Source organism: Gracilinanus agilis, chromosome 2, assembly GCF_016433145.1.
Source record: "Gracilinanus agilis isolate LMUSP501 chromosome 2, AgileGrace, whole genome shotgun sequence".
In the NCBI taxonomy this organism is placed as follows: Eukaryota; Metazoa; Chordata; class Mammalia; order Didelphimorphia; family Didelphidae; genus Gracilinanus; species Gracilinanus agilis.
In genome coordinates this window covers 700,565,850-700,581,853 of record NC_058131.1, presented here as the reverse complement: position 1 = coordinate 700,581,853, position 16,004 = coordinate 700,565,850, and the positions used below count along the sequence as shown (strand labels likewise).

At 35.8% G+C, this 16,004-nt stretch overlaps 1 protein-coding gene across 6 annotated transcripts in view; it reads right to left on the bottom strand.

Moving 5' to 3' along the window:
* The window catches only part of HERC4 (HECT and RLD domain containing E3 ubiquitin protein ligase 4), a 96,097-nt gene that overhangs the window by 19,021 nt on the left and 61,072 nt on the right, over nt 1-16,004 (bottom strand). For 3 of the 6 annotated variants that reach the window (XM_044659202.1, XM_044659203.1, XM_044659205.1), the window contains exons 14-15: nt 5,974-6,093; nt 2,434-2,457 (exon numbers count right to left, since the gene is read on the bottom strand). In XM_044659202.1, coding sequence (XP_044515137.1) covers nt 2,434-2,457; nt 5,974-6,093 — 144 coding nt within the window. The remainder of the gene's footprint in view (nt 1-2,433; nt 2,458-5,973; nt 6,094-16,004) is intronic. The other 3 variants (XM_044659204.1, XM_044659206.1, XM_044659207.1) reach the window with 1 other exon arrangement.

Here is a 16,004-nt window from a genome sequence, read left to right as displayed (position 1 = left end):
TTTTTTCTGTTCAAAGAATAAACCAGATTGCAGTAGATGATCTGGGTTTAGAGGGTAGGGCTGAGAAAAAACACCTATGATCTCCTTCAGCTTAGAAGCACACAGGAGTTACATGTGTTCACTCATATCCTTCCTACCCACTTGACAAGAGAAAAAAAATTTCCTAATAAAGGACTTTATCAACCAAAGAGAGAGCAATAGCTGGGACACAGGGGGATATTGATCTTCCTGCAAAAGTATTTGGTAGCAGCAGACATATACTTTCCCACAAGGCCCCAAGCTTGGACAATGTACCTGAATGCAACCCTCTTAGAAAAGAAAAAAATTTCTAGCCACTATGATCCAGAATCTAGCCTCTGCTAGAGCAGAGGAAGTAGACTTCTTGAAGGCTATGTCATGAATAATCACAAGAGAATGTGGAGATCTGGCATTGCAGGGCAGAAGGTCAATTCTCAAAGCAGCCTACCCCTTAGAAAAAGAAAGGACATCAGAGAGGGGCTAAAGTCACGAGGTAAGGTGCTGTGCTTTGCTCCCCTTATCACCAAGAGTGTCTCAGACAATGCAGATTGAAGGGAAGGCTACTATTTGATAATCTCATCATATTTACCTTGTTGAGGCAGTCCAAACTACATGGGGAATTATAAGCTTGGCAAAGGATTGCATAGGACATTGTCAGAGGACACGAAAGTCACTAGACTATTAAGAATATTGACTTGCTGACAACTCCCAAGTTTTGTTTCTTTCGAGGAGGGACACTGGCTAGGGTTTATGTATTTTCTATACCTATTTAAGAATTCCTGTGCATTCCTTGGGCACCTGGGTGCTTCCCCATTTTCTGTGGGGTGGCAAAATGGGCTATCCTATACCTGTCATGCATTTGTTCCTTCCAGTGCTTATATAGGAACCAGGAAACTCTTTTACCTACATTGGGAGAGTTACCACAATAAATGCTGAGTGTGGGACACAGAAGCCAAAAAAGGAAATAATCCCTTTGGAGAAGGCTCCTCTAATCCCCCCAAAATTTAGTTCTCAACTGTGTATTACAGAGTCTGAAACAGAACTAGGTCACAGATTAAATAAATATTTCACTAAATGAGTCACATAAAAAATAATATCTCCCAAATTAGAGATCTGGGAATCAATTCATCATCTACTTTCACTACTGTCCACCATAGCATACGATTTCCCTTCCCACATATATCTGACATTATAATTAGCCAAGCTTAACCAATAATGTTTTGATATCGTTGTGTCCAATGATAACGATAGCCATCAGTTGAATAAATCATTATGTAGAGCCAAAAAGTGACTCAATACAAATATAATCAAACTAATTTGATACTGTCAGATACTAGTCAATTAACAGAGTATTCAAAATCCCAAAAGACTGTGAGTAGCAATCTTCTACCATAAGCAGCATCTACTGAACATTTTAATAAAAGAAATTTTGAATTGCTATTTCTTCTCAATTAGATGCCCAATTCCTTCTATTCATGGATCCTTTCACAGATTACACAAATAGACACCAGGTGAAGCTATTTGTTTTTTAAATCCATTAAGTTTAAGTGAAAAGAACAAAAACGGAAAACCAAAAAGTTTGAAAAATTACCTTTAAGTAAAAAATTTTGTGTGTTAACAACATGGTTTGGAGCTATAGAAGCATTCACCCATCCAAATGGCTAAAGCCTTTTAAAAAAAGCCACATTTATAACGTAATATATAAAAGTGACAGTTGACAATAATCATCGTGCCTATATCCTTTTACTCATAAAATTTGAAGATATCAGTAGTTCTTCACAGCCTACTATATATTTTAACTTCTTACATTTATATTTTTTGGTATTGGGTATAGTATAATGTTATTTTAGATATTATGCAGTGATTTTTTGTAACATGTAATATCAAATTTTTGTAGCTCTAAGTTTATCTAGTACTTTGGCATTTATGAAGTAGTTTTCTCAAAACATTCTGTAAGATACATAATTAAGAAGGATTATAATCATTATTTTGCATGTATGTAAAATGAGTGAGAGAGAAGCTATTTGCCCAGGGTTATATAGCTAATAAATGCTGGGCCTAGGACTTAAACTCAGATCTCCTCATTCCAAAAACACTAATCTCTTAGCAACACAATTCAGATTTTATGATGAAAGTAATAAGGAAAATAAGAATTCATTTTATTCATTTTATAGTGACCTTAGCTACAACAAATGTAGTACAGAATAGCTGTAATATCCATTCAGCTAATCATTTCCCACAAAAAAATGCTAAAGATCTAGATTTGAACAAATCCATTTTTTCTTACATCATATATTTATCACATTTAGAATCATAGGAAATGAAAAGGGTAATAACCTTTGAAGGAGTTATCACAAAACCAAGATAAAAGTGACTTGTTTTACTTTGAACATAGGACCGTATTACCAAACTTACCTCAGTCAATCCATGGTTGATATCCTAAGACAGCAATGTAGAATGTAGCAATAATGAGGAAACAATGGTGTTAGTGACCAAATTTAACTTTCTATTTAAAGTAGCAATTCAATTTTTTTCTATAGGTATTTAACTGAATTATTAGGACAAGTAAAAATATGTATTTTTTTACTGTCCTTTCTATAAACAATACAATTTACTTTTTTTAAATGCCTTTGCCTCAACCTCTTCATCATTAAAAAATGTCTAGGGAGGATGAACAGAATTAAGTATGGTGTCTTCCTACCACATTCAACTACAAAGATGGTCAAGTTTATTCTTTGTAAGCTCCCAAAAACATGTAAATGCTTTTCAGAATCATACTGAATCAAGGGAATTAGAGGTCTCTTGGTACTACACCTTGATTCAATCATTTTTTTCAAAAACCTTCCTTCTTAGAATCAATACTGTGTATTGGTTCCAAGGCAGAAGAATAGGTAAAAGCTAGGCCCTGGGTAGGTCAAGTGACTTGCCCAGGGTCACACAGCTGGGAAGTGTCTGAGGCAGGATTTGAATCTAGGATCTCCTGTCTCTAGGCTTGGCTCTCAATCCACTGAGCCACCCAGATGCCCCCAATCTTGATTCAATCTTAAAGAAGTCATGTTTTCACTCATTGGCTCAGTTTCTTCATCTGAAAAATGTCAAGAATATATTCCTCATAAACTTAAGAATCAATTAATTAATTAATTAATCTTAATAGAATGCTTCAAAGTTTGACACATGCAAAATTCTATGATAGAGCAAAGGGATACTTCCTACTTTGTGGAAAGAATATGAGGTAGAAGTTGATCAAGGTCCTTGGGCAAGTGACTTTTCCACTCAATTAAGCAGATACTACTAAGAAAGTAATTTATTCTTATGACCACTAAAGAACATGGGAAACTATTAATAGTGAATTTCCTGGTCAGAAGAAGTAAATGAAAATATAAGAAAGCAACCAAAGTTTCTGGGAGGGTGGGTTCTAAGCTTATGAACTCATTGGTACAGAGAGCTTTCAATAGGCCACCTTGTCTACAGCTTAAGGCATTGGTAAGACTCCTGTGGCACTTGACTGAGAGGTGGTACAACTAACACAGAGACACAGACCCAGAACTGTGTCCAAGGGGAACCTGAACCTGGGTCAATCTAACTCCAAGGCCAGCATTCTATTGAAGAAGGCTGCTTCTCTAACAAGATACTAAATATTAAAGTAAAAAATTACAATAAAAACCAAGGCAAAGTTCAAGGGAGTTGGAGGGAAGAGAGGAGAAAAAAAACAGAAGTTCAGGAAAGAGACAGCAGTAAAAACAGAAAAGGAAAGTTTACTGCCTCAGAAAACCAAAGGTAGCAAATCCTAAGTGGGCAACTGAACTACAGAGATAAGGCTTTATCTTTGAACAATAAAGATGAAGTAAGAAAGCTAGCCATTCCTCTATTTACAGATATTCTTGCCCATTAGAATTACAGGAAAAATAAGTTAGGAGACTGATTTTTGATGCTATAATCTGGACTTTCAATTTGAAGTGTAAAGAAAGAGTATAAGAAAAATCTAATTGCTGATCAGTTCCTCTGAGTAAGAAAGGAAAAATCTCTGATAATTTATTGTAGTAGTTAGAGGTATATGTTGTAATAAGTCACTAAATATCTATAGCCCTGTTGGTGCCCCCTAAGTCCACCTATTTCTGAGACAAGTTTGTTTCCCATTTGGGCTCAAAGAAACTAGGCCAGAATAAGCCCAATTTCAGGTCCAATATATTGTGGCAATCTGGGCAAGAAAGACCTGGAAGTAACCAGTGATCAATCAAATCAAAAGGCAAATTTTAATCTCAGAGTTTTAGTGGTTGATTTTAGAAGAAGTAAGAGATTACAAAGGACTCCCTTGTGACTAATCTGAGACAGAAGTTAACATATAAAGAACTGCTTTTGATTTTTATGACTATGACTGCAGGTCTGAATAACATGAACAAGGTTGTGTATTAATTAAAAATCTTGAACCTTTGGACTCCATCTCCCAGAATTCTTTTTTCATTACCCAGCATCCTTTTCTGTTCCTCCCCAAGTTGTGTGCTTACATTGTATATAGTTGTGGGTAACTCCGCCTCTCTTTTTCCCCATGTGTATGCCTGGGGAGACTGGTTTTACTCAGGTTTGTTTATTTTACTTCAAGTTATTAGTAATAAATATTATTAAATATAATACTTGAAGTATTATATATTAATTTTAATTCTCACAATTGGGTGTTTAAAGCCAGGAAAGCTAGCAAAAGTTGGTTAATGAAACTGATCAAAAGAGAGATGACCAAGAAACGGTTTCCAAAGCAAACAGAGAAACGGCTAAGATATGTTACTTCTTCCCATACTTTGGCATATTGGACTATTAAATCTGGAGAAAGGCAAGAGCTAAAAAGAAATTAATCCTTGAAGTCTTGCCTATGGTCAAATAAATCAGAATCAAATAATCAATTACCATTTATTAAGCATTAAGCCTGAGAATACAAATAGAAACAAAAGAGCCTCTGCCTTCTAGGAATGGAATGATCTTAAGAGTAAGTGTTAAGAGACCTAATGGCTCACAAGAGGCATTTATATAGTGCTTTAGGGTTTGCAAAGCACTATACATACATATATATATATATATGTATATATCATATAAAATTTCATGAGGTAGATTCTAGGTTTTCATATCTCCCTTTTTCAGATAAGGAAACTGAGATTCAGAAGTGTGCATGATTCCTCATAATCACAGAACTATGGAAATGTAGGAGGGAGGATATAATATTCAAACATAGGGATACTCAGAATTCTATTTTTCTAGATCAAATTCTTACATATCAAGGAAAAGTACTCTTTAATTAGATGATGCTCTGTCTGTCATGGGAAACATGTAGCATCAATATGTACAGGAGGCCTGAGAATTATCATAATTTGTGACTTCTATTTAAAATGTAGATCTGAACAGAAGGAAGGTGGCAAAATAAGAATATACATACCCTTGGTCATATTTCAAAAACACCAAATATGAAAAGGGAAAGGAAGGAGAGGAAGGGGTGAATCTGACGTTTACTTTTTTGGAAAACTAAAGAGATCTTGCAGTCACTTAGAGACACTACTCACCTCTGCAATGAGAAATGTATTCTCAAGGCATTTCTGTTACCAATTGAATTCAATTCACATTTAATAAAAGGCTATTTTGTGCCAAATGAACTATGTTAGCTACTGCAGAAACACAAATAAAAATCACCCCTATCCCTCTTTCCTTAAGGAACTGAAAACAGGAAAGTATATAAATCCAAAGGAATCCAATATCACTTTTGCATTTTCTATAAGACACCATCTTATTTTCTTTTCTTACACAAGTAGAATATTAATTTATGAATCACATGCTGTAAACAACTTCTGTGCAATATAGTTAAAATTTAAAGTAAGCCTTTGATGTTTGTCTCAAAAGATGGCCCCATTTTGTTTTTAAAAAAAGATGAGAAATATATAAAAAAGGAATCACAGCGTGAGTAAGCAGACATACCATTCCATAGGCCTGTTGTTGGACCCAGTTGATGTAGTCATTCCGTATGTCTATTAATTCTTGTACTTCATGAATATAAAACCTGTCATATTGTATAATCTGTCCTGTTCTCTCATTTACCTGTGGAAAAATGAGGTTACTATTTACATGTCACTGAAATGCATTAAATAGACACTTTGGGTGACCCAATAAAAAGAACATTTCCTAAAATTTCCTAAAAACATAATTCCATTTCCTAAAAAACATAAATGCTCTGGAATTTTTTTACCCGTCAGTTTCATTCATGCACCAAAAGTTCACTATGGACTCAACTATGTATAAGGCACTAAGTAAAAACCATGAGAAAATACAAAGGTAGGGAAAGAACATGAATCATGTAACCATGGAAAAATATTCTAAATTAATTAAATAAAATTTTCAATTAAAAAAAAAAAAGAAAATGCAAAGGTGTAAGACTATAATCCAAACTCTGCAGGTACAAGACATAAGAAGACAGATATTCAATTAAAGATACCACATATGCTAGAATGTTAAGAAAATTGGCCCAGGAGCCAAGAAAAGCCAGGTTCAAAACTTGCTTGACATATACCAGAAGCTGTGTGTCTCAGGGCAAGTCACATTAACTCCAGTTCTTAGATAACTCTAAAACAGTTACATTGCAGACAATGTGCCAACTTGCATTACTGGAGGGAGTTTTCTCATCTGGGAGTTCCCTATACAAATGAACATACAACTCCAATTGCTATCCCAGCCACCCTATAAATTACATGCCATAAGAATGATACAAAACAATATAGATATCCTAAGGACTATATAATTTCTAGCTAGTATTTTTGAAGAAAGTTTCATGAATCTGAAGGATGGGTATGATTTCAGTTGGCAGACAAGGTGCTGAGCACAGGTACTGCCACAGACAAAACATGTGGCATTAAGAATAAGGTGTACAAATCAAACATAATGGACTTCTCTACTAGCAGCAATGCAGTGATCCAGAGCAAGGCTGAGGGACTTATGAGAAAGAAAACCAGCCACATTCAGAGGAAGAACTGTGGGAGGAGAAACACAGAAGAAAAACAACTGCTTGAACACATGGGCTGATGGGGATATTATTGGGGATGCAGACACTAAATGATAACTCTAGTCCAACTATCAATAATATGGAATTAGTCTTGATCAATGATACGTGTAAAACCCAGTGGAATTGTGCATCGGTTAAGGAGGGTTAGAGGGGATTGGGGGAGAGGGAAAGAACATGAAATATGTAACTAGGAGAAATATTCAAAATTAAAAAAATAATTTCAAAAAATTAAAAAAAAAGAATAAGGGGGAGGAGGTCGGGGGGGGTGAAGGGGAAAGTAAGAACACGAATCATGTAACCATGATAACTTTTCTAAAAAATAAAAATTATTTTAAAAAAAAGAATAAGGGGTACACTAAGTTGTGTGGGTATGTATGTGAGAGGAGGGGTTAGCAATTTAGTTGGAGTTAATGGTTTATCTATTTAACAGCAGAAGACAAAGCTAGAAAGGTTGGAAGTCAATTGTAGGGAGTCTTGAATATTATTCTAAAGCTGATGATTTGCAATTAATAGAAAATAGGAAGGCCCTCAAGGTTTATAAAGAAGGTAATGAAATGACTGAAGTATGAGAGTATACTATTTAGTCTGGCAGTGGCCTCAAAGTGAGAGAATGGATATAGGAAGACTGGTTAGAAAATTTTGGAAGAGACCAGTCTTAAGGGAAGAAGGGTCTGACCTGATGTGTGGTCATAAAATAGAGACCTGGGGGAAAAAAAAAAGGAATGGATGTCAGATATTACAAAGAAATAAAATAAAGAGATGGTGACAAACTGGATTAAGGAATGAAACCACCCCTTAATAATAGAGGTAATTAAGAAAAAGAAGAAAGCTCTCAAAAAAGATTTTGGGAGGGGTGGGTAAAAAGAGAAAGTAGAAAGTCTGATTTATAATCTGCTGAGTTTGTGTTGCTGGCAGGACATTCAAGAAGAACTGTTCAAGAGAAAGAGCAATGAGAAAAATGGCTCTGGAACTTGGGAGAAAAATTAGCACAGGAAGCTCTCTAAAGGTTGATTTTCATGAAGATAGGAAAAATCAATTAAAGCCCTGAGTAGATCTACTTTTCAGCTTCCTTAAAGCTCTGTGACAGATTTTGATCAAAGAAATGCTTATAATTTAACAGTTCACAATGAGAATACAATTATACTTCCAGATATAGCACAAGAACAAAATAATTCCCTTAAATCTTATTAAGCTTAACTGAAATCTTAATCCCATCATAATAACCCAAGCACTACAAGTAAAGGCAGTCAAGACTATTTGAAAACCAGAAGAAAATGATGGATTCATATTAGGGAGCTAAAGAAAGAAGTTAGGCAAAAGCCTCATAAAAAATCCAAAGTAATTCTTTTCAAATTCATTTTTTAAATATAGGATATGTTTTTGGAGAGGAGATTCAGACATGGTATTTTGGAAAAAAAAAAAAAGACAAAAAGTTGGTGACTCACTCACATCTTCAGACACAGGCCTGACATCTAAAACGTTTAATTAAAATCAGGCTCTTCAGGAATGTAAGCTCCTATTAAGAACATCAACCATCAACTTTGTCATTAAGCAAAAACACATACTTGCGCTTACACTTTTACTAATGCATTTTTTCTATTCTATATGACATTTATACATCATTTTATATAGTCAAATGGACAATATGAAGCATCAAGATAAAAAGAATAAGCTAATACTTATATTGTGCCTCCTATATGCCAGGCACTGGGTTAAGCACTTTATAATTATCTCATTTGATCTTTGCAACAACCCTGGGAAGTTTTTTATAGATAAGGAAAACTCAGGCTGAGGTGTCTAAGGCTAAATTTGAATTCAAGTTTTCCTGACTTCATGTCCAACATTCTATGCATTGTGGCACCCCAAGCTTTAGAATGTGCTGTATTAACTGAACAGTTTATTTTTCTAAAGGATCAGCCTTGACCACTATCACAAAAGCCAGGTCTCTGATTATGCTATTAAGAAAATTTTAAAAGTTTTGTCCAGTGTATTTCCATATGGCATGATATGAGGGAGAAGCATATGTTCCCATTAATGGTGTGCTTGTAAATGTTTAAAAACTAGATCTCCCAGGGAAAAAAAACAACACTGAAGACATATTTTTAAATTCAATCTGCATTATTAACATTTCTATCCCAGATAATCCACAAAACCACAAATTAAACTTGAATCTGAAGTGTTTGCTGTTTTTCAAGGTGGAAATGCTCACAGTGAAAAATCCAATAATTTGCTTTTTCCAGCTTCCTTAAGTACTATTGCAAACAAATTCTCCTTTTCTCAATCTCATTCTAAAGACAAGCTAGGAAGCAAAGAGGGGTTATATGTCCATTCAAATTACCTCTAAGATAAAAGATAAATCCTCTGCGTAGATTTAAGGCTCCTAGCAACCAGGTTCCAACCTATCTTTTTAGTTTTTTTTTAAAACCCTTTACCCAAGTATTGGTTCCAAGGCAGAAGAGCATTAAGGACTAGGCAAAGGAGGTTAAGTGACTTGCTCAGGGTTACACAACCAGGAAGTATATGGGGCCTGATCTGAACAGAGGTCCTCCTGATCCTAGGCCTGGCTCTCGTCTATTAAGCCACCTAACTGCCCCTAGCCCCAACCTATCTTTCCAGCCTCACTGGATAGTATTGTGACTCAGCCAAATTGGCTTCTTCTAATCCTCATTGCCAATATTACATTTCTCCCTTCTCTTTCTCTCTCTTAGCACTGGCCACCAAAGAGATCTGAAATACAACTCCCCTCCTGACCTACATTCTTGTATAAATTCTTTCTTCCTTTAAGATGCAGGAAACTGTGGAAATGTGTTTTGCAGGACTTCATCTGTATAATTTCTGCCCTTCCCAATGGGTGGGGAAAGGGACAGAGGGAGAGAGAGAACTTGGTTGTGAAATTAAAATTCAAAGGAAAAAAAACAGCCTAAGCATCATCTTCTGCCAAGAAGCCTTTCCAATTTCCCCAAAACACTAGATTCCCTCTCTTCCTCTCTCCCAAACTACATTGTATTTAAATACACTGTATATATTTGTATTTAGGATATACTTGTTTTAAATCCTTATCTTCTGTCTTAGAATCAATAATCTGTATTAAGTTTCAAGGCTAGGCAACATGGGTTAAGTTATTTTCCCAGGGTCACATAGTAAGAAAAAAAGTTAAGAATGGAGGATAAAACCACTATAACATAAAGTTGAACAATCTCTTGAAAGAGTACAGAGCAATTATTTTTAATATAATTTTATTTTTTTATATATATTTTTCCATGGTTACATGATTCATGTTCTCTCCTTTCCCTCTTCCCTCCCTTTTCTTGGGGTTGACAATTACATGTGTATTATCACTGGATTATACATTATAGTTATACATATATTATCACTCAAAACTTATTTCCATATTATTCATTTCTGTAATAGTGTAATCCTTTAAACCCAAAACCACAAATCATATATCCGTATAAACAAGTGATAAATCAAATGTTTTTCTTCTGGATTTCTACTCCCACGGTTCTTTCTCTGGATGTGGATAGCATTCTTTCTCATAAGTCCCTCAGAAGTGTCTTGGATCATCACACTGCTATTAGTAGCAAAGTCTATTACATTGGATCATCCCACAATGTTTCAGTTACTGTGTATAATGTTCTCCTGGTTCTGTTTATTTCACTCCACATCAGTTCACATAGGTCTTTCCCATTCTTACAGAAATCAAGCAGTTCATCATTCTTTATGGCACAATAGTATTACATCACCATCATATAGCACAATTCATTCAGCATTCCCCAATCAAGGAAAACCCCCTTATTTCCAGTTCTTTTGCCACCAAAAAATGCACAGCTATAAATATTTTTGTACAAACAGATCCATCCCCATTTTTTAAAAATCTCTTTGGGGTACAAACCTGGTAGTGGTATTATTGGATCAAAGTGCATGCATTCTTTTAAAGCCCTTCACACATAATTCCAAATTGCCTTCCAGAATGGTTGGATCAATTCACAACTCCACCAGCAGTGCATTAGTGTCTAAATTTTGTCACATTCCCTCCAACATTTATTATTTTCCTTTACTGTCATATTGACCAATCTGTTAGGTGTGAGGTGGTACCACAAAGTTGTTTTGATTTGCATTTCTCTAATCAGGAGGGATTAATAAGAACACTTTTCATATGATTATTGATAATGTTGATTTCTTCATCAGAAAACTGCCTATTATCCTTTGGTCATTTGTCAATTGGGGAATGGCTTGATTTCTTGTACATTTGACTTAGTTCCTTATATATTTGATAAATTAGACCTTTATATGAAAATTCTGTTGTAAAAATTTCCCCTCAGTTTGTTGCTTCCCTTCTAATTTTGGTTGCATTGGTTTTGTCTATACAAAACCTTTTTAATTTAATATAATCAAAATTATTCATTTTACTTTTTATAAAATGTTCTCTATCTATTGCTTGGTCTTAAATTCTTCCCTTTCCCATAGATCTGGCAGGTATAAGATTTTACGCTCACCTCATTTACTTATATCACTCTTTATATTTAAGTCATATACCCATTTTGACTTTATCTTGGTATAGGACATGAGATAGCAATCTAAATCTAATTTTTGCCATACCGTTTTCCAGTTTTCCCAGCAGTTTTTGTTAAATAATGAGTTCTCCCAAAAGCTGGGATCTTTGGGTTTATCAAACACTAGATTGCTGAGGTCATTTACCCCTAATCTATTCCACTGATCCATCCTTCTATTTCTTAGGCAGTACCATATTGTTTTGATAATCAAGTTAATTTTAAGATCTGGTACTGCTAAGCCACCATCTTTCATATTTTTTTTTTCATTAGTTCCCTTGATATTCTTGATCTTTTGTTTTTCCAAATGAACTTCATTGTAACTTTTTCTAATCCTATAAAAAAGTTTTTTGGTAGTTTGATAGGTATGGTACTAAATAAATTAGTTTAAGTAGGATTGTCATTTTTATCATATTAGCTTGTCCTACCCATGAACTATTAATGTTTTTCCAACTGTTTAGATCTAGTTTTAATTGTGTGAACAGTGTTTTGTAGTTGTATTCATATAATTCCTGTGTTTGTCTTGGAAGATTCCCAAATATTTTATATTGTCTACAGTGATTTTAAATGGAGTTTCTCTTTCTAACTCATTCTCCTGAGTTTTGTTGGAAATATGTAGAAATGCTAATGATTTATGTGGGTTTATTTTGTATCCTGCAACTTTGCTAAAGTTATTATCTCTACTAGTTTTTTAGCGGATTCTCTAAATATACCATCATAACATCTGCAAAAAGTGATAGTTCAGTTTCCTCACTACCTACTTTAAACCCTTCAATTTCTTTTTCTTCTCTAATTGTTACCACTAGCATTTCTAGCACAATATTAAATAGTGGTGATAATGGGCATCCTTGTTTCACTCCTGATCTTACTGGAAAAGCTTCTAATATATTCCCATTAAAGATGATACTTGCTGATGGTTTTCAATAAATACTACTTGTTATTTTGAGGAGAGGCCCTTCTATTCCTATACTTTCTAGTGTTTTCAATAGGAATGGGTGTTGTAGTTTGTCACAGGGCAATTACTTTAGAAAATTTTTAAAGGAGGGTGCAGGTAGGTGGCACAGTGGAATGAGGAAGACTCATTTTTCTCAGTTCAAATCCAGCCTCAGATACTCCTGTTTGTCACAATTTCTTCATCTTTAAAATAAGCTAGAGAAGAAAATGGCAAACTATTCTAGTATAGCTACCAAAAACACTCCAAATGGGTTACAAAGAATCAGACACAACTGAATAAACAAGAAGTATTAAAAAAGCTTTTTTTCCAATGTATGCTAGAATGAGGAAAAGCACATCATAGGACATCTAGCAGGAATTTTAACTTGAGGATCCCTTTCAGAAAAGGCAATAATCAGGGGCAGCTGGGTAGCTCAGTGGAATGAGAGTCAGGCCTAGAGACCTCAGGAGGTCCTAGGTTCAAATTTGGCCTCAGCCACTTCTCAGCTGTGTGACCCTGGACCTGGACAAGTCATTTGACTCCCATTGCCTACCCTTACCACTCTTCTGCCTTGGAGCCAATGCACAGTATTGACTCCAAGGCAGAAGGTAAGGGTTTAAAAAAATAAAAAAGGCAATAATCAGTTTCTCTTCCAGTAGGAAATTGAGGATAGATTCGGCAGTAGGGTGGGAGTGATTTAATGAAACTTGAGATCATACTGGCAGGATGTGAGTAGGAAATTAAGAGTAGTAGGCTGGAACTTAAATTATCAGAGAATATTTACTAATTAAAGTTAAGTTCTGAGTCACATGAGGGGAGTAAAGATCCCAGAAAATGCTATTTTCTTTCTCCTATCAACAACTCTGACTGGGTCCACTACAAATTTATGTTAGAGAGCCTCAAATGGGCCTTTACTGCTGTTAAGCAATCGTCCTTTATACACTCTCCACAGCAGCTCTTTGAAACCTCCTTGTCCTCAAACTTCCTATGATCTTCCTTCCCCAACTCCTCTCTCAGCTGAGACCCTTGTCTTATATTTTACAGAAAAAAACTGAGGCCATTCACTGTAAAGTTCCTCTTCTTCATTTCCCATCACTCGCTTGACTTTTGTGGTTTATCTCCTCTCTGACCTTGTCTCACATGATGAAGTGGCCTGACTCCTCACCAAGGCTGCCTAATACCTCTGCTTGTTTAAGAGATCCCACTGCCCCTTCTGTCAGACATACCCTCTCTCTCACTTCTCATCAATCTCTCCCTTCCTACCAGTTCCTTCTCCACTGACTATAAACATGCCCATGACTCTCCTATTCTGAAACACTCAAATGATTGTTTCATCCTCACTAAACTATCCTCTCCTCTACCTTTTGTGGCAAAACTCCTTAAAAAAAACGACCATCCAAGATAGTGCTTCTACTTTTTCTCCTTACTCTCTTCTTGACCCCTTATGATCTGGTTTCTGATCTGGCTGTGCCACCAAAACGCTCTCTCTAAAATGACTATTGATCTTAGTTGCCAAAACCAATGGTGCCTTTCCTCAAGCCTCATTCTCTTCAACCTCTCTGCAGCCTTGACACTGGTGAGGACTTTTTCCTCCTTGATACTCTCTTGCTAAATTCACAGACAACCCTCTCTCTCAATTCTCCTTCTACTCATCTGACCTCTCCTCTCTTTCTCCTTTGCTGGGTCCTAATCCAGATCACACCCTCTAAATGTAGGTATCCCAAAGGGCTTTCTTTATCTTGGGTCTTCTCTTCTCCTTTAACCTTATTTACTTAGTGATCTCATCAGCTCTCATGGATTTAATTAATATCTATGCTAATGATTTCAAATCTCTTTTTCCTGCCCCCATTTCTCTTCTGATCTCCAATCTGACATTTTCAAATGTTTCAGACATTTCAAACTGGATTCTAGTCCATATCATAAACTCAACATGTCCAAAATGGAGCTCCTTATTTTCCCCCCCCAAACCCTCTCTTTCCCAAACTAAAGAGCACCAGCATTCATCATTCCAGTCCCCCAGGCTTGCAACCTAAGCATCATCCTTGATCCTTTACTATCTCTCATCTGCCATATTCCATCTGCTGAAAAGGCTTATTGATTTCACCTCTGCATATCTCTTGAGTATGTGCTATTTTCTCTTCTGGTAATGCCCACCACTCTAATGAAGGCCTGCATCTCCTCATGCCTGGACTACTATAATAGCCTGCTAGCTGATTTCCTGGCACTCTTTTCTCTCCACTCCAGGCTATTCCTCCAGTCAGCCACCAAAGTGATTTTCATAAAATGCAGGTCTCACTGTGTCACTTCCTCACTTTCTATGGTTCCCTATCACTTCCAGAATAAACTGAAAAATATTCTGTTAGTCATTCAAAGCCCTTTATAATCTATTTCCTCCTCCCTCCCCACTTTACCTTTCCAATTTTATTATACTTTACACTTCCCCACTTCAATCACTGGTATCATTACTTGTTCCCCAAAACAAAATACAACATCTCAACTCCAGGCATTTTTTTCTGGCTGTCCCTCATGCTTGAAATGTTCTCCTCTTCTCCACCTCCTGGTCTCCTTTAAATCATAACTAAAATATCACCTTCTACAGGAAGGCAGAATTTCTTTCCTCAGACCTTTCCCCCTGTTAATTATTTCCTCTTTATCCTGTATATAGCAGCTTATTTATATAGATTTGTTTGCTTGTTGTCTCCCCCATTAGACTGTGAGCTCCTTAAAGACAAAGACTTCTGCTTCTTTTTGTAATCCAAGCACTTTTGCATAGTACCTGACACACAGTAGGCACATAATCAATATTTACTGGCTGTCTTACCTTAATTCCAGGAGGTTAGGTCTAGAAACCTCCAACTGATGGCTAAAGGAGTGAACAAAAGAACTAGTCCGAAGGGGCTTCTCAATTACTCCAAATGATAGAGACAAAGATTTTACCACTAAGTCATATCCTAGGAGACTCTAAGCAGCATAGTTGACATATACCTAGGAGACCAGCTAGGAGAGGTCATTGATAAAATAACAGAGATACCATTTCTTCATATACCCTTTGTCTTGCTCAAAATGTAAAGGCTACTGAGGGCATGGTAGGGAAGAGCTAGCCAAACAATGAATCAAAGCTTTTCGTGTTTTCACTATCAAATTCAGAGATTTAGTTTGACTGAGACAATAAGCACATGTGAACAAACAGAAATGTGTTTAAATACCCAAAGCGATGACCATTCTCTTTCATATGACACCCAAAATTAAGATAAAAATTCTTAAATTAACAAAACAAAAATATTTTCATGATAAAATAGAAGGGTGCCATTAGCTGTTCATTTGTTAACTGTTTTCTCCTACAACAAATGTGTACACACGCACAGACAAATGAGGTGATGTGATAGCTAAAGTATCTCTTTCTCTCTCTCTCTCTCTCTCTCTCTCTCTCTCTCTCTCTCTCTCTCTCTCTCTCTCTCTCTCTCTCTCT